Source organism: Pezoporus flaviventris, unplaced genomic scaffold, assembly GCF_033815535.1.
Source record: "Pezoporus flaviventris isolate CSIRO_AGI_PZ_B2104156 unplaced genomic scaffold, CSIRO_AGI_Pfla_v1 ptg000090l, whole genome shotgun sequence".
In the NCBI taxonomy this organism is placed as follows: Eukaryota; Metazoa; Chordata; class Aves; order Psittaciformes; family Psittacidae; genus Pezoporus; species Pezoporus flaviventris.
Window position 1 is genome coordinate 3929921 of NW_026892638.1, and position 24744 is coordinate 3954664.

The window sequence follows — 24744 nt, forward strand, 5'->3', positions numbered from 1 at the left end:
CTCTAGCACTAGATCAAGATTGTTTGTTAGAATAACTGCTGTGAGTTAGGCAGGACAGCTGTTAGTCATCATTGCACAGCCCATAAGCTCTTATCTTAGGGATGAGATAAAGGCCTCTATATTGACAATGTGTTAACAAAGGCCCTCTTCTGCTGCAGAAGGATCTGTGTGATGGGACTTCAAATGCAGAGAGAGACACACTGATGGGCCCCCATGCCAGCAGAGCTCTTGCCGAGATTAGAACCTTCCAGCAGAAGCAAAAGGGAAGGGGAAAAACTCTGCTTTCCTCTCCAGAGCTATTTGTTGCTCTTCTAACTCCATGTCAAAGCTAAGCTTCAACTGCTTTTTCCCCCTAGATACACACAGGAAGAGCAGCAGGGGAGTCACTTCTGGACAGATTCTTCCTTCCCTTAGATCTCATGACATGTATTTTGAGGCTTTTAATCACCAAGGGTAAGTGGTGTAAATACGCAGGACTGCAGACCTGTAGAATTTGTTTGAGGTAAGAGTACATGGGATTGGGAAGATCGCATCCCTAGCAAGCTCTAAGCAGGACAGAAGCCTTAAGATAACCATAGCAAAAAGGCAGCTAAAATGGTAATGAAAACAAGAGCAGAACTGAGGTCTGTTACTTTAGGATTACTCTCCAGGTGTGCATCAGCAATTATTGCAACAGATCAAATAAGGCATGCAAATATTTTGGCCACCACCCTGGCCTCTATTTTGTGCTTGACTTTGTTTTGCAGAAACTACTGGTACTTTTAAGGCTCCTTCATATATCAAAACAAGAACTGCTATGTCTGTTGATTTTGTTTATATCTTGCACATTTTATATTGTGTGTAGATATATGTAGGGAGAAAAAAGCCAAAACCTCTAAGACTAGCATAAGTCACAAATTCACCCCATTGGAACGTAGACAACCATACTAGGTTCAATCTTATTCAGCATTTAGGGCATCTGAGCTGTTGTTCTACCACCATATTGTCTGCTTAAAGCCAACGAAAGTGACATTGTACAGTTTAATATTGTCAAGTCAGTCATATGCACTAAAGCAGCTGCTGTTACATTTGTGTCTTCTGGTTTTGTTTTTCTGACTGCTTACCCCACTGCTTGAAATAGAAAGTCTCCAAAAGAAGTCTAGTCTCCATTAACGGATTGGTTGGCTAAGTTCCAACCCAACAGCAAAACTAACATCAACAGAGGAGTATAAAAATACAGCAGTTAGAAAGAATACTTTCCAATCAACATGCAGGCAGAAAAGGAACATGATGCACCACAGTCCTTTTCTGACCATCAAAGTATTTAAAATATTATAAAATTAGTAACAGATACAGAAGTGAAGATCCTGGGAGGTCTTTAGACACAAGCTGAAACAGCAAGGTAGGAAAGTAAGCGAGCACTCCACTTTTAAATTTGACAGCAACTGGCAGTGCTCATGTAATTAGCATTTTGCCAACAGCAAACATCCTGAATAGAGAATGTACCATATCTTAAATCCTGGTGCACTACATTCAACATGCAATTTAGGAGAGCTGGCAAAGCAAAGTTGGACAAAATTCAGAGTTTAAGAATTTTTGCATAGAAATCCCCTTCTGTTAACCACTGGACCAGATCTGAATTGCATAAAATATTCAGGTGCCTTTAAAAGTTATAACAGAATAAATACTCTATTATCATTGGTACATTCCTTTCTCAATCTAGGTAGACAATAACTTAATGTATTTAATATTTAGATAAAGAATTTTTACTAGATGCTTTGGCAATCAAATTCTTACATATTCTCTATTTCTAAAGAAGTATTTAGTTAAGTTTCTGGAAAAAAAATATCTGGATAATACTTACAAGAATTATATGCTGTACAGAACAGCAGTCCAAATCATCACTGCAAACTGTAAAGGACACAGTTAATAGAAGAGTATGGAAAGGAATGTATATTTGCTAGAAGATAGCCAGCATTCACAGGAAGGAAGAAGATATATCTGGCCAATGAAGCCAGAGAAAGATTGTCAGTTATTTTAAAAGCATTTTCTTACTTCAATTTATGCAAAAACTCTGTTTCCTACACTCCACACATCAATATTACAAAGATTTGGAAGAGATTTGTAATCTCTTAGGTAATGCTTGTTCGTGAAAATTTAAAAAGGTAAAAAAAAGTCTTCAATCCTGTCTTTAGTCAGACTAAAAACTTACTCACAGGTACCTTATGATAAATGGGGAAATAGGTGTTTCCTCATTACAAAATTACTTGTATTTTATTTGTAAGGGGGGGGGGGAGGATGGGGGAGGGAGAAAAAAATATATAAACCCAGAAAGACTTTCTGAGTGTTCACACTGAGAACTCTCTGGTTGGGCAACAGAGTGGAGCAATGAGAGTCCACAGGTACAGGCAGACACAAACCCAACATGAGGCCATCTTAATCCAGAAGATGGACCAGGTTCCGGTGAAGAACTTTTCAATCTGAGCACTTTCATAACTGTGAAAGGAAAAAGAAATAAAAGCAATAAACTCACTATTTATATCTCAGACTGCAGACTCCCCCGTTTTTTCAAATGGCTCACAGACTTCAACTAGGTTAACCCAGACACAAAACAGGGGAGAGGAGCCCTTTGTAGAGCAATACCTTGCACAGGAATCATCCAGGAAAGACTTGGAGTGCCTCTTCCAGCTTCTTATTTAAGAAGAGAAGACACACTAACGGCAGAAGTTCCATTCACATCTCCCCTTTCAGTGCAGAGGACTGCTAATTAATTAATTATTTCTCAGCTTTATAGAAATATACTTACTGGAACCAGTGAGTTACTGTCATCATCACGTAGAGCGAAGCCAAGAAGAAAACAAAGTGGAAATAGGCATAACTGTACACCGTGCCTTTCTTCTCGTCATAAATCACAGACTGGCCTCCCCTTTTTTCAACGTGCTCTTCAGCATCAGCTGTTAAAAGACAGGAAAAAGAAATATTTTGCAAATTTGATGAGAAATGAAAGCAACAGCTGGCTTCACCAAGAACACAGCAAAATATCCATGTTGTGTTTTAGGAAAGAATGAATACATAGCAACACTCTCCTTGCTTTCAGGGCATGGACCTAAGCCTTTAGTAAAAGAAACTGGACTGCCACTGAAACCCACCTCCTATCAGCCTTCTGGCCCACAAGCTAGTTTTTTAGCATTTGGGCCTTTAAAGTGCTCTACCTGCACACACAATACTCTTCTGGCAAGTTCAAGCTGATAACCCTGATTGTACCAAGTCTGTAAACAGGGCACGCACGTCCCCGTTCATTCCTGAACCGCAGTCTATGCAAAGCTGCTGAGCCAAAAATCTAGCAGGCAATCACACCCAGAAGCATGCAAAGAGCAGAGATTACTCTGTTGCAGTAACGAAATGTCCTTTAAGAAATCATTAACTAACCTGCTGTTTTAAATGGTATTGTTACATCACCTGCTTCCTTCCCTAGCCTAACTTTGAGCACTTCAGCTGCTTCAGTTTTATATTCAACAGCACAAGCAGGTCTCTATCTGCAGCTGTGTCCTTACTCTCTTGGCTTTGGTCTGAAAACTGTGAGTGAGGTAAATTGTGTGGTGAAAAATGTAATTACCGTCTCCATCAGGCATGCAGCAAAAGCAGCAACGAGCTACCTGTGGAACAGACAACAGGAAAGGTAAGAGTTGTGCTACAGCAAAGAGGCAGAACAGTTGGTAAAGGAAGGTCTGCTATGTCTAGGTTACAGACCCTAATGTAGACAAGTCTAGTTTGTATGTCCAGCCAGGACAAAAGTCAAATTAGGATTTGCCAAGTAGTTCATAACAGTTTCTAAGCTTTGGGAAAACCTACTCCATAAGATTTTGAGCAAATTAACTATTCTTTAAGGATTACTCCACCCATCTTATATAACCCATGGTCAAACACAAGTGCAAATACTTATGACAAAATGGTGGAACAGCTATAGCTATAGTACAGCAGTTGCACATTAATAGTTCAGACGGTACTTACCTCCTCAGACGTGCATTTCAGTGCTTTTTAAATAAAAAATAACTCTACTGAAATTAAAGGGTAAGGAACTTTCAAAACCTTGCCACATGGGTTGGAAATCAAAACTACACAAGTGTAAGTAAGTCAGAAATGTACTTATCTTTGAAGGATTTTGCTGAAAAGAAGCCAGAATGAGTACAAGCAGAATAAGTAAAATCAGAAATCTGGCTTTACTCCTTTACATAAATTAAGAAAGGAAAAGGAAAGCTGAAACTTACACTTCTTGTGTTAAGTGGTAATGTATATGGGAAAAGGATGCTGACCATCCAATAAATATAAGTGCATTTTCTGCACCATATCACAGTGCAAGTCAGCACCTTCTATAGTGTATCACCCACATTATTTGTCCCAATAAAATCCTACTCTGTGTTTTATTTTGGTTGTGGTCTGATGAAGACAATGAACTCTGTTAGGAAAATTCCTTTCCCTAACTATTATATCAATTGGGATTTATAATACGAAAGTGCATTAACTTCGTTTACTTGTATTAGTTCACAGCATATACTGCAATGTAATGATGTAGTGGAGTTTTACTGGAGGCTTTGGTAGTGCTCATGCTTCAATAAAATAAACCTCAGGACTGCCCAGCCCTGGAAAGAAGGACTTTGCTTCTTGGAAGGTTACAGCTGTCCATGAAGCATGAAAGACACCCCTGGACAAGCAAGATAATGCCAGCATCCTAGCCCCTCCAACATATCTTTGAAACTCTCCCAAGCATCCTGGATAAGTAACTATTGCAAGACTGACCCCAGGGATGTCTGATCAATGGACAAGTGGCAAGAACACTGCGGAAACAAAGTTGTTTTGCGAAATTTTACTATGACTAGTAAAACCCACCACACCCAGTGGTGTGGGTGTCAGGGATTAGTCAGACAGAGCTACACCTGAATGCTTGAAGGGTATGGTAGGAGGACCCTGTGTAAAACCATTTGGGGTGCCCCAATCTGTCTGAGACACCCCATGCGCATGAATAAATATTTACCCTTGTGATTCCAGACTTTGTGTTCTAGCCTCTCTCCTTGGTTGGCACAGGCCAGTTGCAAGTTTTTGTAACATGCCCAACTGATACCTACCCTGAAGAAGTCTAACCACCCTGATAAACAGTAAGCAAGTTATTGTGCCTGGACAAGATAAAAGGAAGCCATGGGACACTATATCCTTGAAATAGCAACAAAAGTAGACCAAAATGTGGGAATCAGCAAGTTTTGAGAAACATAGTAACAGACAACAGGGCATGTGCAAGAATGGAGTTCATCTAGTGGACACAATGGGGAAGACTATCAAAGACCACCAGAAGACCCTGGACGACCACCTAAGAGACTGTGTGCACATGCGTATAGGACACTTACATTACAATAATGAGTTATAAGAAAATTATGAATATGCTAATGGTTTATTGGAAAAGTAATGCATATGTATGTTTTATCCTGACAAAAAACTCATAGTTAAACTGCCATGCACGCATGTTAGGTGGAGCGATCCCCTGTGTGTCCAGTGCTGCAATAAAGGATGCCTGCTTTCTAAAACTCCACATTGAGTCTTAGAGAGTTCTTTGACTGAGTTTCACAGTAACACAACAATCAGATAGTAAGCTTTTAAGGTAAATTTTCCAATGGGAACATCAAATGGCAGTTTTTACCCTGCATATCCATGATCAAATGTACTCACAGGTTCACAAACTCATAAAAAGCCAAAAAGCTTATTCTTTTCTGAGCCTGGCTGAGTCTCAATAAAACCCTTACTCTGCATTTTTTCTACTGCTGTGCCAAGCCTCACCTACAGCCTGAGCAACCCTCGCGTTGCACTCACATGCTGAAGCAATGTGACTTAATTGCAACCTCTTAATCAGTTGTAATTAAGTTGCTGCACACACAGAGTGAGGAAATTAGTAATGCCGACACACATACTCCTAGCCCCTTGTAATGCTTGTTTGTCTTGAGAACACAGGCAGACCTTTCCACACCACAAGCAACTGCAGAGCTCCATTCAGGCTCCTGGCCAGAAGACAAAGGCCCTTTGCAACAGGGAAGGCAATCAGAGTGCAATTAGTGGCTCTTCACCAGTCATTTCTTTATGTTTATGCTTGGCGGCTCTTGTGTCCCTCTCTAAAACCAAACGATCTGGAAATAATGCTGTCGGCAAGCACTGGGGCGGTGAGCTGCACCTTCTGGGGAAGGGGCACATCCAGGGCCCGCTGTGTCAGCCACCCCAACCCCATTGCAGCTCCTGCCCCAGGAAGGTTAAAAGCATAAGTTAAAACTGCAGATGTCAATAACACCAACAGCAAGAAAGCTACGGATTCATCCTCCAAACACATACACACGTTTGGAGAGTGACACCAGCAAGCCTAATTAAGGGGCAACTGTTACACAGCAAAACACCACTCGTTTCCCAGTGCATCCTGGGTGTTTCCAGGATAAGGTGGCCAAAGAAAAAGGCAGGTAAAATGAAGAAAACGGTCCTGCTGAAACAGGGACAAGAAACATAATCCAAGATGAAATCATAGGCAAAAAGAGAGGAAGTACTTATGTGTGGAAATAAAAATAAGAGATAGGATCTTGGGATGACTCAGTTGCTATGAGAACAAAGGCAATAAGTACTGAAAAGATTCAGGAACACCACAACTTCTTCTTCTGATAGCTTCCTAGCAGACTTTTCCTTTAAATGAGAGGACATGAGCTTGTGTGGGGCACAGGAAGATTTACAGGAAGTGTGCAGGATGTTAAATAAACTACAAAAGCAGCAGATTATTTGAGTACATAAAGGTATCTCCATGGGACGAGCAAGACCTGCAGAACGGCCAATGTGGGCAAGTATTCTGGTATGGACTCCAGGTATAGTCTGGTTTGGTCTGGTCTAGCAACCAGAACCTGCACGCTACGAACAAGCTTTTGTTTTCACCTAATTACAGGTTACTTAGCCATGAAAAAAAAACAACAAGAAAAGCACATGAGGAAGCCTGCACAGAAATCCTGTGGGAGAAAGCAAGAACTCACTTCACTTTCGGGTGTTCCATATATGCCCCTCAGTGCTTCTGAGCTTGCACGTGTTGTTGAGGTCAAACTAGGAGCAAAAGAAGATAATGTCAAAACCCTCGGCACAAGGATAAGCCTAAGCATGATTTCGCAACACCACAGCAAACATAAATAGTTGCTTCCGTGCCTAAGCTAAGCATTTGCCTACAGCATCGAGCACTAAGCATGTGAAAAGTTTGTTCTGTGTGAGTATACACCAGCCACAGCCAGTCACTGGCCAACTCAGGCTGAATCATGAGTTTAAAAGGAGGTGAATTCATCACAATCATACAGCAGCAAAAACAGCTAAATGATCCAATTCAGAAGAGATCTCCCCTGCTGTGCACAACCAATGCTTTTATGTTAACTTTACAGCCATCACTTTGGCTCAGCATTTCTGTAAAGGCTTTCTGGCTAAGGAACAGGTCACTGGCAGCAGTTTGATTTCAAAAGTAAATTACCAACAGTGTACCAGTGGTCAGAAATCACTTTCTTGCATGACTGTAGTTGTCTGGGGGGAATCATATCATCAATTAGGTTGGAAAAGACCTTTAAGATCTTTGAGTCCAATCCTTTCTAGTTTCTTCTGAGAATAACCATTTCTTGCCCAGTCTTCCCCGTTCAGAATGTGTAATGCAAATCTACCTTCACCCACAGGGAGACATGTGTTAATGCTTTGCTGCACACACTACACCTTAGTAAGCAATACTTAAAAACCTTTCCCTTGAAGGCCTTCTTACCTACCCGGCTACCTGGCGCACTTCCCCTGCAGGTTATGTGAAAGTTGTCTGCGTTCCTGAAACACTTTCCTGAGGCACTGAAAATACTGTTCTAATGCAAACTAAACACATGATATCCATATATTTCATATCAGAATTAAAAGAAACACATGCATATTTGACAGCATAATAATAGCTGTGCTACTTCTTCAGAAATTCTGGTTTTCACTTCAAAATTAGAAAGGAGTTTCAGTATGTGAATTTTGAAGTGGACTGATTCAGAAGCAGAACTTGCTCAAAAACCTGCAGCAGGCAGGCAGCGCTGTTTCCTGATAACCTGCACAGCCAAAACAGGCAATACAGGTGACAACACATCACCTTTCAAATAAAAGCAACTCCTCACCTCCCCATCCTGAAGCATGACTGAATTTATTGATGTGAGCTGCAATGATACAAGGTGAGCATCACAAGTGTATGGGCACAAACAGATTTTTCTGGATAAGGAGATCACTGGCAAATCCTGATGGCAATACTGCACTCATCACTTGCTTAAAGGAAGACCTAAACCCTCCCAGTTTTGTTAATTTGAAAGACCCTCAGGGAACAGTCTTAGCCTCTGCCAGGAGGCTACAGAAATTTCAGGTACCTTTGCAGATGGTCAGAACTGCATAGTTTTTCTTGCAGAAAGAGTAAATTCAGAATCAAACCACCCTGAGACTGTCTGAGATCCTGGACAGCTGGAAACTTTTCCCCCTCCACCTCCAGATGTAAAATGCTCTATTTGGTTTTAATGAAATGTATTTGTTTCAAAAGTTGTACTATCTTGTTGAACATTTTTGGCTAAAACATCTAACCATTCTGAAACTGGGGGAGAATGTGAACCTTCCAGCTCAGTTCTATTTCTCCCCGCTATTTTGTCTGCATGAGGCAAGCTATACGCCTTCTCTAGTTAGACCATGACATTACATTTACAGTGAGGCAAGTGCAAACCCTCAGACTTACCAAGAATATAAAATGCAGCCAAACAAAATGGTAGTACCCAGGCCAGTAACTAGGTTTTCATCTCTGTGCAGGTCTTGACTAAATTCAGGTACACAGATTGTGATGTTCCGATTGTTTTCATCCAGGACTTCACAAAAGAAAACAAACAAAAAAGTACAGTTAACAAAGCTCATTCCACTGCATTTCAAAGTAGTCATCAGACTGACGGTATTCAGCAATATATCTTTATTAATTCAGACACTGGTATATTTCAGTTGTTTCTATCTACCTTCTAAAAAGTTCATCCAGAAAAAATTACATAAATCTGATGTGGCATATTCTGTGTTTCAGGCAAAACAAAAATGCAGCTAAGTAGTGTACTTAAATTTCTTATTTGATGAGAGCAGACAAACAAGGAAAAAGACTGGTGAACTGTGAAACAGGAAGTTGGAAGTTTACCACCATTTCATCCAGGACAACATATAAGAACAAGGTAGTAGAGTCTCAAGACCATAAATTTCTTTGGCAGCAGAGGTGCCTTGAGGACAACTGTGAAATTCATACTCAGTGAAAGAAGATGGTGTGTAGTTGCCCTGTTCTCAGATGCATATACAGAGGCCCAAAGTAAAGGAGATGCACCGCTTACAGGCAAGATTTTATCTGAACATCTAAACAAATACTACTCCTAGGTCCCTGAAATGAAATTAACTCCTTGTTCTAAGATGCATCTGGCTTTTTGGTGTGCGGAGTCAAGGTAAGGCAGAGGCAAGTCAAGCATTACCCCAAAGCAGGAGATGTCACCTGCACCTTATTTCAAATCAAGAGCTTTTGGAGCCAGTGCTGTTCAGACAAACTGTGTTCCTATCTCCTCTTTTCTCCAGCAGCCACACTGCACGCCCATTGGGAGAGCACAACTGTTTGTAAGAGCAGAGGGCAAAATGAAGTAAAGGCTGCATCCCAGTTAAAAATAAACTCAAAGCCAGTATTCTGACCTGCTGGGGGAGGACTTTGCATGGCCCCACAGAGCTGCACAAACATCTTTATCAGCGGACAGCAGGGACAGCATGGGGGTGGGAGCAGAAGAAGGGACAGCAAGCCTTGGAAGGCAAGATGGAACATTGCGGCCAGAGATGTGTAGAAGCCTCTACCTGTCCATCAGGGACACCTCTGCAGCAAGGCAGATCCACTGTTTAGCAGGCCTTTTAGCTAACTCTGGCACCAAAAAGCTAAGGCACATTGTGATAAGCACAGGTTCAGTAGACATTACCTTTTGTTTGCCCGTTCCTTCTTAAGACATTTGCAACTCTGCTTTTTGTTGTAAGTTGTAAATACTTGTGGCTTTCATTTACTTCAGGCCTGGTTTACAAAGTGGCTGAATGGCAAGAAGGCCAGTTTGAAAGTCCCTCCTTGAGGAATGAATCAACATTAGATAAATTCATGGCAAATCTGAGTAACAGGCCATGGGACACCTTAGCGTTAGCACCCCACACATTGTCCAGCACATGCCACTGTAAAAGCAGCAAAGGCGAATATGAGAGTCCTTATCACACAAACAGGGAAGAAAGGAACATCTCAGAGAGGATGACAACCATGAGAGTTCTCTGACCTGAGAAGATAAGGAAGAGCAACAGATTCAGAAGGTCTGAGAGAGTGTGCTTGATGCGTACTCTGACCAATGCAGTAACCACACTTGCAGTACATACAAAAAGAATCATAGCATTCATTTAACTGCTGAAGACTTTGTCTGTCACAAGCACAAAAGAACACAGGGCCTATGATTTAATGCCACACATCACTTTCTTCCTCCCTTTTTTTAACATTGTGTCAAGTCTTGTGAGTAATTCAGATGCCTTCTAAATTAACTTATATGTTCATTCAAAAACACTGCTTAAGCTCCTTAAATAAATCTTCCACCTAAATACTGTCTGTCCACCTTAGCTCTAGAAGACATTTTTGTGTGTGCCTGTGCCTACACAAGTTTGGGAGAGATTCTTTCCCCCATCTCTCCCCCTTCTTCTTAAGAGGTGTCTATAAAAACTTCCTCCTGCCAACAGACTTGTTCTCTTCTAGTTACTATTTCAGCTCTTCCAGTTGAGCAATAATAAAGAAGGGTTCAAATTAGCATTACTAATTTGAACCAGAAAAGTCCTCTTCAAGTGAAAAGAATGCTCCCTGTCCAAACAGGTGAATGTGATTGTTAACTGGGAAAAGGAAAGTTTGACTTGTGTTTGTAATGTCTTGTTGGTTTTCTGTAGCATAAAGAATTGGAAACTCCAGGGAGTTCCCTTCTCCTGGTTTGCAGTGCCAACGGTTAGAAGGCAAGTCAAGTGGAATACAGAATCTGTGCTGAAGAGCATCATCTCAAACAACTGCAACCTAACTCCACGTCCTTTCTCAGAATGTCTTCTTTCAAAATGGAAGACAAGTTTTTGCTTCATAAGGAGTCCACAGCTAAAGCTATCTAGCATAACAATTATAGAAGTGATTTTAGTATCAACTGTGATGGCCAGCACTTACTAAGCGCTGGGAACCTAGTAAAATTTTTGATGGAACTGATCACACAGCTTCTTCCAACAGCATCTAAGCGCCATTTGTTCCAACTCCTTTCCCATGATGTGACCAAACACATTATATATTGTATGAGAACATGCACTTGCCACACAAGGAATAGGCTAGAAGACTCTAGGAAATTTGATGGCAGGAAACAGGTACATGGAGAGTGCCAATTTCATGGTTTCTCTGCTGCTGGAATTATTTCTAGTGTTTGCAATTTCTTCTGCATAGGCCAGAACAGACCAAAGCCAGCACTCCAATATCCCTAAATTTTTTAATTCATGTTTGTTAAATTCTAGCTTTTAATACATGTCTAAAAGAATTCACGTAGAACATTACATAACTTACTAGTTTCTGGTGGCTTGCTGGACAGTGCAGAGAAAGTGAGGTACATGACGTAGCAGCTGATAACGCCTGACTGCAGCAAACCAGAATGGGGCTGGCCTTTACAACAAAGGGGAAAACAAGTTATTTTTGCAGACAATTTAACAAACTGAAAAACAAAATCATATCCTTTAAAGAGCAGCACATCAGTATCCTTCAGAAGTGTATCTTTCATGTTTTATGAAAAGAAGTGTATCTTTCATGGTTTAGAGCCATTCATACATTTTTAAGTCAGTTTAGATACCCTTCCAGCAGCATGTAAAGAGAAAAGAGTGTCCTTTAGTTCTGATGGCTGTTTTAGAATGGTATTAAAGATTCCCTGAAAGTGGTGAATCACCCCTCTATTCTCACCAAAAGCACCAACTTTCCAAAACCTCTTGACGTGACAGTTTTATTTGCCTGTAAATTTTGTGTTGGAGTAACTCAAATTACTATTTCCAAGTCCAATATATGCAAGATAATAACAGCACACATATATGCTTCATATACTGAAACATAAAATACTCTTGTCAACTCCTCCAGGCCCAAAATTTACAGATGGTAAACCACAAGCAGTCAAAAGTAAATGGTGGATGAATTTGTCAGCTATTACTCAACTGCTATCACTGCAAGAGTTGTGTAAGCTCCACAGTGCATTACCAGCCTAAAGCTTTCTTCACACTATGCCTGCCTGATGGCACACCCAAAATGTCTCACAGTTTTCTAGTTTTAGCAGTTGAGCTGATGACCAGCAACAGCACTTCATGGTGTAGATAAAGGATAGGGGCAAGAGCAACACCAGCTCTGAACTATCTTGAGATTTTCTGCCTGGACACGGCTCATGCCCCCAGGCACACACCTGTGACAGCACCAGAGATCCAAGAGGAAAAATAGATCAGTGGACTCACGATTCTGGACACAGGGCGATATGGCCACCAGTGACACAAAGAGGCACAGGCCACCGTGAACACCAATCAGGACTTTGTTGTACATGCAGCCCTCTGAGTGTGTGTAGAAAAGAGCCATGAGCACCAGGGCTGCCACAGCAATGGAGTACAACGTGAGAGTGACCAGAGCAAGCAAACCGTTCCACATCTGCTTGTGCTTTGCACCTGCAGTCCTGCGGAGAGAGAGAGAGACAGTACCTTATCTTTGTCTTCCCTTCCCTAAAAGAATTAAATTCTACATAACTGAATTATTCATATCCTCTAATACAAAAGAGTGCTTACTTTCCTGAAATGTGTAGGTCACTACATCAACAAGGCCCTTGCAAGGGTCCTCCCGTGAAACAGACGTAAACATTCCTTAGCATTAGTGTTTATCTTCTGTATTATCATGGCCAGCTGTTTCTATAATCATAGCCCAGCATGACTCCTAGACCTTTCAATGTCTGGGATCAGCCCACCAGCACATCTCATCCAAATACCTCAGGGATTTCCTCAGTAGGAACTCAGACTGTCGCAGGTTTAGCTAGCAAGCAGTGCTCTTCACAAAAGGACAGCAAAGGCACGTTGTTTGGCATGGCCTCTCTTCCGCTCCTTGCGCCACCTTGACAGTTTTACCACCCCTTCATTCAAAAAGCCTCATCTCCGTTTGAGTCTATCTCATCAATTTCCCTCAACTAAAGCGCAGTTCACCTTGTATTCTTCTCTTCGCCTTCCAGACTCCTCTTGCAAAGATCACCAGTTTTTTAGGGGCAGCAACTAAAAACGCTGTTTTGTCACAAAGGGATTTTTGGTGCTTGGGTTGTTTTTCTTGTTTTGCTTATTGTTGTTTCGTTTTGTGCAAACATGACTTATTTTTAAAAGAGCACCTAATGGAGGGAGTGCTAAAGTTAAATGCTGCTGCTGGAAAAGAAAAGCAGCTACAGGAATTAGCCATAACAAAACTGTGTGATATAAGGAGTTCTCACCTCTTCCTCCTTGAAAAGGTTTGCTAAAATTCTTTCTTGTCAGTCAGTACGATGATTGGAACAAGAGAGGACTGCAAAGGTTTGTAGAGGAAGAAATGAGAAACAGAAAGGATGGAGGTGGAGGCTGGAGTTCTTGCATGTATGTGGGAGAACAATTTAAATATTTTAAATTTATGAGAGGCTAAGAGCTAGGAGGGTAATAGCAAATATGCCTGAACCAGAAATGAAGTCAATACCAAAATGGGGTATACGTGGGTTGATAATGGAATCTTTCATATATATATGAAAAAAGTTGAAGAGAAAGTAGCAGTTCTCATGTCAAGAAACAATTTAAAAAAATGGATGTGCATTAAAATGAAACAAAAAAAGCAGGATTTACCATTTTATATCACTGTATACAGTTTCACTGTTACATTTTGCAAATCTAGTTTTACCCTCTTGCACCACTGTTTCTTAGCAGATATGTTTTCATATAAAATATAAAATAACTTCAAGGTTTTTGCATGCTAACATGCTACTGATTATCAGAAGCTAAGCAATTCCATGTAAGAATAGATCAGCAGAGTAGAAGTGAATAAAGAGAAAACATCTGGGGAAGGAAAAAGTGGATGAAGCAAAGGTGAACAGCTCTAAACATTGAAATGAAGGGTCTTCTTTCAAAAATTACATCCATGCTATTTTTAAATTCCTTGTTATGAGCAATGTAATGTTCAGGAGTCCACTAGAATTTTATGCAAGTAACTATTTGCCCAACACATACCAATTTTTATTCCATTTGTGTGTAAACTCAACAAGCAGGATGAGCTGAATGGCAATGAAAAGGAAACCTCCAGTTGCTCCTACGTAGCGCCAGGCTGCAAAGCAGAGGCAGAAAATAGGTCAAACTGCAGTCGCCTTTCCCTTGAGATAAAATGGAATCACTGTCTATGCAGTGAAGCCGTAAATGCCGTTTAAAGATCTCAAGCCCGCAGACGTAGCAGAAGATTTCAGCTGAAAAGCCAACTCAGCTAACTGAAGATTAGCTACCTCATGAATTCAGCTTCCAATGTACTCCCCTTTCAAAATAAGCCTGTTAGGACACTTATGGAGTTTCCATAACCTAGAGAATTTTCGTGGGGACTATGAGTTACTATATTCAGACAGAAAATACTGAAACCTTTATTTGCGACTGGTGGCATGAAGACATTCCACAGGAATCTAAACCCTGAAATTGCAAGGTACTGGAACACAGTACTATAAAGGGCAATTTCTTTCCGTCCAAATTCCAGTACCACAGAAAAACAAAGGCGGAGCTTACCTACTTACAAATGTTGTCCCGAGCCACTCCCAAAGAGACTGGAACACTTGGTATTCACTTTTAAGAGAGGTTGTTTGACTACTTAACCACTGACCTACATATACTGTATTTAGGTAGCTGTTTGGATACTTCAGACAATAGATATCTTACGTACAACATCAGATGTATCTGAGAAAATACAGGTACCTATTTAAATGTTTAGTTGCTTAAACAGCTTGCGCAGCATGCTATGCAGTACATAGCCTGTACATGACTCCAAGTACGCAGCTGATTTCAGATGACACCTGTAAAACTCAAGTTCAGGGACTGACTGTTTATCAGGATGTGCAGACTACAGGTTCAGAGAGAGAAGTCAGAAGGCAATTTCAGGAAGAAAGCTTGTTATGCTGTATCTCCACTCTGGGTTAGGCTGGTTTCCCTTTGAGAAACAGCATTCCTAACCAACGCAAAAAGTTCTGCTTCCCCTTTTCTCCAGACGCTTCAGTTCAAAATTAAAAGGGTCACTTGCAAAGATGATAAGCAGTCTCTCTTGCTTATGAGTACAATGCATTGCACAAGTGCATCTTTCTAATCCAAACAGTGATTAGATACTAAGGACAAGTACATATAGCCATCCCATGACTTCATGGGCGAGAGGAACAGGGATAAGGAGACCTTCACTTCCGGGGCATCTAACTGAGCCAGGACCAAACAATGCCTGTCTGGTGCCAGGGTGTCTTCCAAAACTAGAAATGCTTCAAGGCACAGCATCCTCAGCAGAGCACCCCAAAAAGTCTAATTTTACCTTCATGCATTTACACCACCAGCCTGACAGCTAACATCCCAAATTCTTTCGCAGCACTGCAGGTTTCCAGCAGCAAACACCAGCATCCAGAAAGGCACTGTGCTCCCTCAAGAACCAGCACCTCTCCATAAACACAGCATGAATCTGGCTGCTGCACTACTGCAGAGCAACCTGCACAAGCCAAACTAACAAGTGGCTCTATGCCCTTGAGAGAAGCATTTCTTGTGCACCATTACAGCTCTTCCCATCTTAAACAATCTGAAGGACAGCACCTACCCATTTGGCCTGCTCCTGGTCAGAAAAAAACATGCTCTTTACTGCATGTAAACTACATGAGCTTTTCTCATGAAAAGACCATCTACTTTCATGAGAGGACCACCTACTCTGTACACAGTTTCCCTCAAACTTTGCTTGAAGAAACATGGTAATATGAATGAAGCAGCACTACAAAACAAGGACATACCATTGAGGAAAGTGTCCTGATCAGGAATGAAGAAAGCTCCTGAGCACATTGCTGCCAGAAGTATAAGTTTAATCAGCCAGAATCTAGACAAGAGGAGAGGGGAAAAAAAAAGTCATTTGGTTACAATAGGCATTAGAGGTCTTCAAGTCAACTATCATGAGAGAAATCTTTATTTAAAGCCTGAGATCGAACAAAAGAAAACCCCCCTTTGATGACTGACTGACGCTTTAGTTAGTTCTCACTTGACTGCATTATTTCTGACAAAAGCAGAAAATCAGCTTTTGGGTTGGGTTGGGGTTTTTCTGCTTAGTGCTACATCCAGCTGGAAAGCAGGCAACACAAACTGGTAAAGAAAAGTGGAAATGAAGCAGTCAAACAAATACTCACCCATTATGAACGTATGCGCGGCAGCTTTTGCTGCTGTTAATTTTGATGGTGAATAAGAAGAACAAAAAGAAGAAACAGGCCATTCCAAAACAGACTTTGTACACTGCAGAGTATCCCACCAACTTCTCACACATCTCACCCGCCTGAATACTCTTGCACATCTGCTTGTAGAAGGGAATCTGAAAAGCACATGTTACAAGCTGTTAGATAGGACACAGGACTCCTTGTAACCAAGCATGTCTGCATCTGCTCACCACCAACTTTTCACTGGCTTCTTTTAACATATTTCTTTCTTGATAACCCCCTGCCTGGATTTAAGGTTCAAGAGACATAAATGTAAAACACAAAGGACTGGAGTTGTCTAGAGCCTCCAGTCTCAACTCCCTCCACATGCTTTGCGGGTACAAGTCCATCTTTCTTTCCTTTACTGCCCATCCCCTAAACCTAGGGACCCTCTCCCACCTTCCCATGCTTAACAGAAGACTTTGATTGCTTCAGTAATCAAGGAGGGGCATGCAGGGGGCTGCAAGGCAGGAAGTTTTGGCTCATGCTTCCCTCCATGGATATGTAGACCAAAGCACACGCAAGTGGCACAGGGGCAGCAACCCCCTCCTCTCCATCACAGCCTCTGAAAGGGCATTGTGCCAGCTGCTCTGATTTTGCTTTAAATTAACAGAGAGGCAGGAAAATTCCACCGTTCTGTTGACTCATTAAATATTTGCCTTTGAGGCCCTACTCTTGCCACAAGGGGAAAGCAAACAGCTGCACCTTTTGGCTTCAGTCTCACATGCAGAAATGACACTGGGTGCTCAAAAAATCAGGTCTGTGTGGCCAGGACCCAGTCCTGTGCGGTGCCTCCATGTAGACACCCCCCTTGCAGCCAGGGAGCCACTGAGCTGTGCAGAAATACAGACATTTGGTTAGAAAACCACTGTCGGTTTCTAAGAAAAAGCCTCTCTGTATGCTCACAGGTCTCAGCTGAGGCTGGTGAGACCAGTCGAACAACACACCAAACCCCCTGGAGTTGACTGCTGCTACCTGCACAGGTCACTGGAGGAGAGAGAAGACATGTCTGCCAGGACACAACATGTAGAAATAAGTACCTTGGGCAAGGGAGATGGGAATCAAACTTCAGAAAGCATTCAGCCAGGAAAGATTTTGCTCAGGAAAAATATGCAAAGACTGTGGGCAACACCATCCTTGAACAATTCCAAGAAGTTAGCAAAGATAGCAGACACTGCTTCCCTCAGCCTGCAGGTCGGTACACAAAACCAAGACAGGAAAGAACAAACAGGGCCCAAGAGCAAGTGATCAGGCAGTTTTTCCAGCTGGGTAGAAAGAAAGCCGAGATGCAGGAAACAAGGGGTAAACATGTAAACTGCAGGCTTTCAGCCACTAGTTTCTGTAAGCCTGCTTCTGTCAGCAGGGTATGCAACTTTCCCTGACATGCCAGCAACCCAAACCAGTCAGGAGCTCAACAACCCTCTTGCAGCTTCCCAAAACCAGCAAGTATTTTGGCAGCTCACAGCAAAGTTAGGTTGCTGTGCTAAGGGCAGCTAACATAACTACAGTATTGAGCTGATTCTAGATGGGCTAGAACCAGCCAACGAGACAAAAAGCAGGTCTCAATGCAGCTGCGCAGTGTTACAGGAGCAGATTCAAGCTGGACCACTCTGAGATGCTCTTTCAGGAGTAACTCAGAGGTGAGCAGCCACCGTGTGAGAAGCTGGACAGTAAATGAGGAGCTGTGGCTAACTTGCATCCAAGAGTTTTTAGAGAGGTGCTGAGAAATTGCCTGGAGCAGCAGGCTTTTCCCAGGTGTTGAAAGGCTATAAGCCATCAGATTGGGCAAACATGCCAGCATTCAAAACAAGCAAATGGATTGACTGGAATAATTAAGAGACCTATCAATGCCGCAGGGAAGCCAGGGCAAGCCAAGAGACCACAGCAATCCCAAGGAAAGCAATTGGCCTATCAATTTTTGCTTTCCAGTTCTTTGCTTATAAGATCAGTCAGCAGAGACTACAAAGATGTATAATAGCAAACTAACAATATTTCTGAGAAAATTGTGGATTTGCTTGCTATAGATGACCAAGGAGACAGATTTCTGCAACATCTGTACTTGGAACCAAGCAGCATTTTGCTTGAGACTTACAGAACAAAATAAAAAAAACACCCTGGCACCTGATTAATTGACTAAATTAAAACCAGATCTTTGTGTAACCGTAAGTGGGCATCTTCTTCAATTGCATAGGTTTCTACAGATGGGGTTTTGACCCTATATGTTCTTTTCTCCATTTAGTAGTAATTTCTTTACAGATCTGGCTGAGAGAAAATGGATGGATTCACAAGAACAATAGCTCAGTTTGTGCCTACACAAGCAACAAAGACCTCAGCTGTCATGTAGTATGCACAACACTATGCAGTAGCAAGTGATGACCGCAGGAACGGTCCTGTGGGATTGAACACCGTTATTGGAGACCCATGAACCTGAAGGAACAGAACAAGAATAAAACCAAACTCCTGGGGACCCCAGCAGATAATAAGCACGAGCACAATGCTGGTGACAAAAGCACTGATATAATGAAAAGAGCATGTTTTTGTGAGAGGATGATCTACTGGTGGGAGCAATTTATCAAGGCTTATGTGACTTTTTCACTGAAGGTTAAAAAAGACTAGGTTTTGGGAGGGGTTTTTTGTTGTTTTGCTGCGTTTTTTTTTTTAAGTTCTCTGTCTCTGAAATACGTTCAGCTGCTGAACAGCCTGCCCAGCCCACGTGATTTACCAGGCTTTCCGTTTGCTGGGTGGTTTTGCCAGCTGTTAAATCATGGATTAACTATTTGCCAAGTTTGATATAGTGAAATATTTACTTTAAAACTTTAAAAGCAACATAAGCTAATTTTTCTTTTGGCATCTGAGTAGGGGACAAAGCATTCTTCCTGCAGAAACTCAGTATCCGCTCAGATAACGTAAATGCCGCTATTGCTGCACAAGCAATGATGTTATCATAGCAATGTCAGCAATTTCCCGAGTGCAGTGAAACCCTTTGAGATGATAGCAACATCTACAGAAACAGGGACAGGCAGCCCTGAACTTGCTTTCCCCTCACCGTGAACTGCTGCTCCCCAAAATAAATGCAGTTCAAGAATCAATCCAACACAGCAGCACAATGTCCAGGCTGAGGCTTGGTCACTTCTCCTGCCTGTACCCAAGCTTGTGAACGCAGAAGCGCAGAAAATAGCTTTGGAGGGAGAACTGGAAGGAAGAAGTGTGTAGAAATGGGCCTGAAGAGCCAGAACAAGACCGCTTTCATCTGGATGTCCTCATTCAACAGAGGGAGAATGTGGCAGATGAACTTTGCTATAGAAGCAGAGGAAGCATGAAAGAAAATCTGTGTAGGTGGAGAGACAAGGGCAAAAACACATGCAATCTTGCATCTTGATGATCTTAAAAGTCTTTTCCAACCCGGCTGAGTCTCTGATTCTCTGATCTACGGCTAAATTTTCATCAGAGATATGCAATGGGCATCTGCACTTAAAATCCCCATTTTTAGTAGCAAAGTTGAATTTTAGCATACTGTAATACAGTTAAGGTCCAAGATACAAACCTGGCTAGGGAAAGAAGCCTGAAACCATGCTCTGCCAGAACACAAAGCCATCTAGAACTGAAATGCTTTGACAAAACTGAACTGGTTGTTACTGGGTTTTGTTTTCCTGAAAACATCTTTCTTAATTTTCCTTTCATTATTTAAGTAGGACCTGGATATTTTCAGTGTAAAACATTAGTTTTGCAACAGGTTTAACAGTAAAAATTTAATTTAAAAAAACCAAAACACTACTTCAAAAGACCAAAGCAATTTTCTTCCTTTTCTTCTCTCAATTACCCTTTTGAATCCTGTCAAATTCAACTATTTGCTTCAACAGAACATCTTTGAGTAAAGTTGTATCTGTTTTTAAAAAAAAAACCCAACAGAATTACTGGAAAAAGAAAATTATATATGGATATATGCATAGAAACACTTCAAGTTGGATGCTGCTTTGCTTCATTTTGGAACAGAATCAAGTCTCTAAACCATTTTGTGTAACTGAATATTGGTCTTTTGTGTGTTTCTGTCCACATGACTGAGGCTCTCATGTCTTGATTGATGCTCTACCCCATCATTTGGCTTGATACACAACCTTGCTCCTCTGAAATCTATTCTACACACCACTATCCAAAATAGTTTCCTGGTCAAAACTACCCACTCCTTCCCTACCCCTCCTGTGCCTCTTACTTCTTCCACAGAAATCAAACACAAATGCCTTAGTTTCTTTGGACATTTTTCAGAATTTAACCCTTTAGGGCTCTCTTGGTGTCCCATGGGTGCAGGAACAGCTCAGGAGAAAACTCCCCCCACAAAAGACAAGTGTCCAACTCTTAAGGCTCATCACAAAATATGATGTCCTTAAAATCTTGCTGGTTAGACTAGGAACTAAGGTTTTGAAATGATACCCAGGTACAGTGTCCTCCCACTGACACATGGTTCCATCTATCTGCTAGCTTTGGTGAGGATGTGGAAGCTGAGACCCCTGTGACAGGGACTCATTTTTCCAGCCACATTGCAGGGCACAGAGTGGTCCCCAGCTCCGGGCTGGGAGCTGCAGAGTCTGGAAAACTGTCATAAATGTTTTTTAATAGGCAGAATGCATGACCATGGGGGTAGATTAATACAACAAAACAAATACAAACTTTTTTTTACAAGTCTATTTAAGGTGTCCTTAAAAGATGTACGTTCACTGCTGCTTCCTCTCAAAAAAATGCCAAAGGACCAAGTGCTACAATAAATACTTTTAGAAGTACTTTAGACTTGGGAATTTATAGTTAATCAACAAAAAAAAAAAAAAAAGACTGACAAGGGGGAGATTCCTTTCATGTAACAGTGTCCTTGAACTCTAAACTGGTAAAGAAGACACATGGTTGCCTGCCAAGATTATGGCTCCGTAAAGGACTGCACTAAAATTTTATTTTTTATTTTCATAATAATTTTAAAAAATCTGATTAAAATTAATTAGAAGTCTGTTTCCTCTCAAGGAAGAGGGTTGAGGTCCTAGAAGCATGATGCACAGCGTTTGCTTACAGCCCAGCTTCAGGACTTACGAGTGCTCCACAATCCAGCCAAAAGCAGAGGAATCAGTAAGTTCCCAGCACTTTCAAAACACTTTCAAAGCACAGTTCATCACTGGGAAACTGAGGACTGGTTAGCCTGAATAAATATTTCCAAGGTGCACTCTATTACACCTGGGCTGAATTAGCTTCAGGAGTCTTTGAACTTTCAACAGCCCCAAACATAATTATTAAATTAGAGAGCAGATAAAGGAAGCCTACTTTCATATGGTGCATTTACCATTCAAAGACATCAAATGTTCTAAATTAAGAGGGTGATTATCTTTCCACTTCACACTAACAGCTACTTTATGCTATTTCTTCCCACACTGAGCTTTCAAGACTATGAACTGGAAAAGAAATTTGGCAATACTGAAAAGGATGTTGTTGAAGGCTTCCTGAATCACTTTTCTGTTGGATAAAGACAGAGTATTTTTGTTAGGGGTACAAGCTGCATTAAAACCACACTACTGATGGAAAATGACTTTATGAAATTTGGATATGAGCACGTAATTTGTCTCCTACACAGTTGAGTTCCCTGGGTTATTCACTTTTTTGCCAAGCTAAGCATCCAGTAAGTCAAAGTAATTCTTGGCAAGCAAATTCAGCATGCACATGTTGAGCAGTCACAGCTCACAGGCAAGCATCATGCCTGTATTGGGTACTCTTTCAGGGCGGTCAGCAACTGCTGGTAGCCAGGGGTAAGAAGGTGGTGGTAGAACAACTCAAGCAAAGTGCTAGTAAAAGAAAGAAAATCAGGACAGAACATACAAAGAGGGTACAATGGGAAGAAAGAAAGGTCACTGGCAGCACAGCAGAGAAACCCTTAAACTAGCCCTATCCTAAGCCTGCTGGTTCATCTGTGTTGCAGCCATAGGGTGCAAACACCTTGATCTTGAATGGTGAAGAGCTAAGTGTTTCACAGAAAACTGCAAGTCAAGCACAGAAGGTAAGCTCAAACAGCAATTGGTTAAATGAGGAAACAGCCTTAACTGTGCACTCACTGGCACTCGGTCTTGGGAGGGTAACACAAAACAACTAGGTGACCTTCTTAGTGAGGGAACCATTCTGAACCTCCAGGGCATGCACAGCCTTGAAGCAGGCCCAATGGTGAGTTTGGTGGAGAAACTTCAAGAATTAAACAATCCAGTCATTGTTCCCTCTACTTAAAAAAACAACTTCTTTTCTTGTAGTTTGTAGGGGATGAGAGAGAGGATTTGTGCTATTGAGAGCAGCTTGGGCAGCTGAAGAAACCAAACCGAAGACAAGGTACATCGGGTCCAGTGTTGAGACTGCAAGCAGGCTGCTGAGCATTTAGCTTAGGAAAGTTATATTAAGACTCTGAAAGAAACCTGAGTTTTAAAATCTAGTTTTAGCCACAGCTCTTTCATGCTTTAGAAGCTTTTTAATTAAAAAGACAATTAGAGATGAATAATATCTTCTGTGGTTACAGCCCATGTGAATAAACTGACTCAACACACACTGAAGAAAACCCCTTGTAAAGGATCTGCATGGCAGTAGTCTGTCACACAGCACCAAGAACACAGAATTAAAATTATAAATACAACACTTGAACAGCTGTTTTCTAATTCGCTACTTCTGCTACTAAACAAGTTGCCAGAGGCGAATTCAATGCTGGACTGAATTGATTTGTTCTACTATAACATGTCCCCTAATGGGCTTTAGTGACACTACCTGTGCAGCAAACCTGGGATGGGTTCACTGCAGAGCAATGAAAGAGGAGGAAGACTGCTAGTCCTGTGTCCCTTGACTCTTCATGTTGTGAAACACACTCAACAGGTGAGAAATTGACAGGAGGGAGACCCATTTCCTCCCGGGGCAGCAGTGGGTTCATCTGTCTTACTCACGTGCGTTTTCATCTCGTTAGCTACTGTTGTTGACATCATGACACAACAGATGATAGTCACCAGCATGAAGTAAAGCGCATACATGAAGCGGGTGCTGGTTGACTGTTTGATCTTGGGGCAGCATTTGCAGCACAAGGAACAGGCAGCAATACCGCAGCAGCAGGCCAACTGGAAAGGAAGACAAAAAACACAAGTCATTCCATCACCCCCTTTAGGTTTCTATTGCAAAAGTCAGTCAGGGAATCTGTGAGACTTTCTGTAAAACTCCAGAATTTCTTAAGTCCTCTCTTCTCAGCCGAGCAGCATTTAAGTGGAAGCAGATTGCCTTGTTTATCAGAAGTCACTAGGTTGAAGCACATCAGCTTCTAGTTTTCCCACACGCTAAAGCTGAGTGAAGAGGATGAGGAGGAATTGATCCAGATTTTCTTAATCCTGCTCTTTACTATTGCTGTGCAACTCATGGTCCTGACATGTTTCACCCAGCAGAACAGGCATTGCAATGGTAAATCTCTGTTTTCTGCAATACACTCTCCCTCCTCTGTAGTGATAAAACAAATCTGCACAAGAGGGGCACAGACCCCCAGATTGTTTACTTCTAACATAAAGACAAAACAATTTGGTTTTTAAGACAAGCTGGAGGCTTTGTTTCAAAACAAGCTGTGCAGATCCATTTCAATTCACCAGAACCATACTGTCCTTTTTAGGTCCCATTTCTGGTGCACACACAAACAAAAAACTGTTCTTTTCTGTAATTTCTGATACAGAACTTTTTATGCTACCAAAGACTTTGAGCAAATCAAAGCGAACAGGAAAACTGCTGAACTCTTGGAAAACTTTCAGCAACACTCTGGGATAGCGGTCTGAAGGCTTTGTAAACAGACAACAGCTACAAAGAAAGCCAAACAAACCCAAACAAACAAACAAACAACAAGCTACAAAAGTTCTAAATATTTTGGGAAGTAGAGAAAGACTCTGGAAATACTGGCCTTGCTGTGAACAAAGACAGCTGAGCTTGAAGGACCCAAAATACAACGGCATCATCCTGTACTCAAGAAAGCCAGAGAAGAAAGAAGACAAAAGAAAGAAAGGCAAATTCACAGTTATTTCACCCTTTGCAAAGGTGAAAATGGGGATCCCACATACAGGATGGCAAGGGGAAAAAATCACAGCTGCAAGGAAAATAATAGCAAATCACACTTCAGCTGCTACTGTCTCCAGTGTTTAATCATTAT

General features: G+C 41.6%; 1 protein-coding gene and 1 long non-coding RNA gene across 3 annotated transcripts in view; one reads left to right on the forward strand and one right to left on the reverse strand.

Moving 5' to 3' along the window:
- Positions 1-1979: 1979 nt before the first annotated feature.
- The window catches only part of SERINC5 (serine incorporator 5), a 35793-nt gene continuing 13028 nt past the window's right edge, over positions 1980-24744 (reverse strand). For both annotated transcript variants that reach the window (XM_061475777.1, XM_061475778.1), the window contains exons 2-12: positions 23513-23680; positions 16503-16681; positions 16116-16198; positions 14332-14425; positions 12568-12779; positions 11645-11740; positions 8765-8891; positions 7026-7092; positions 3596-3635; positions 2786-2933; positions 1980-2475 (exon numbers count right to left, since the gene is read on the reverse strand). In XM_061475777.1, coding sequence (XP_061331761.1) covers positions 2328-2475; positions 2786-2933; positions 3596-3635; positions 7026-7092; positions 8765-8891; positions 11645-11740; positions 12568-12779; positions 14332-14425; positions 16116-16198; positions 16503-16681; positions 23513-23680 — 1362 coding nt within the window. In that variant the 3' untranslated portion in view covers positions 1980-2327. The remainder of the gene's footprint in view (positions 2476-2785; positions 2934-3595; positions 3636-7025; positions 7093-8764; positions 8892-11644; positions 11741-12567; positions 12780-14331; positions 14426-16115; positions 16199-16502; positions 16682-23512; positions 23681-24744) is intronic.
- Positions 17232-24408, forward strand: LOC133280811 (uncharacterized). The gene is made up of 3 exons (XR_009747292.1): positions 17232-17323; positions 17474-17591; positions 24277-24408. It is a non-coding gene; the product is annotated as an uncharacterized LOC133280811 (long non-coding RNA).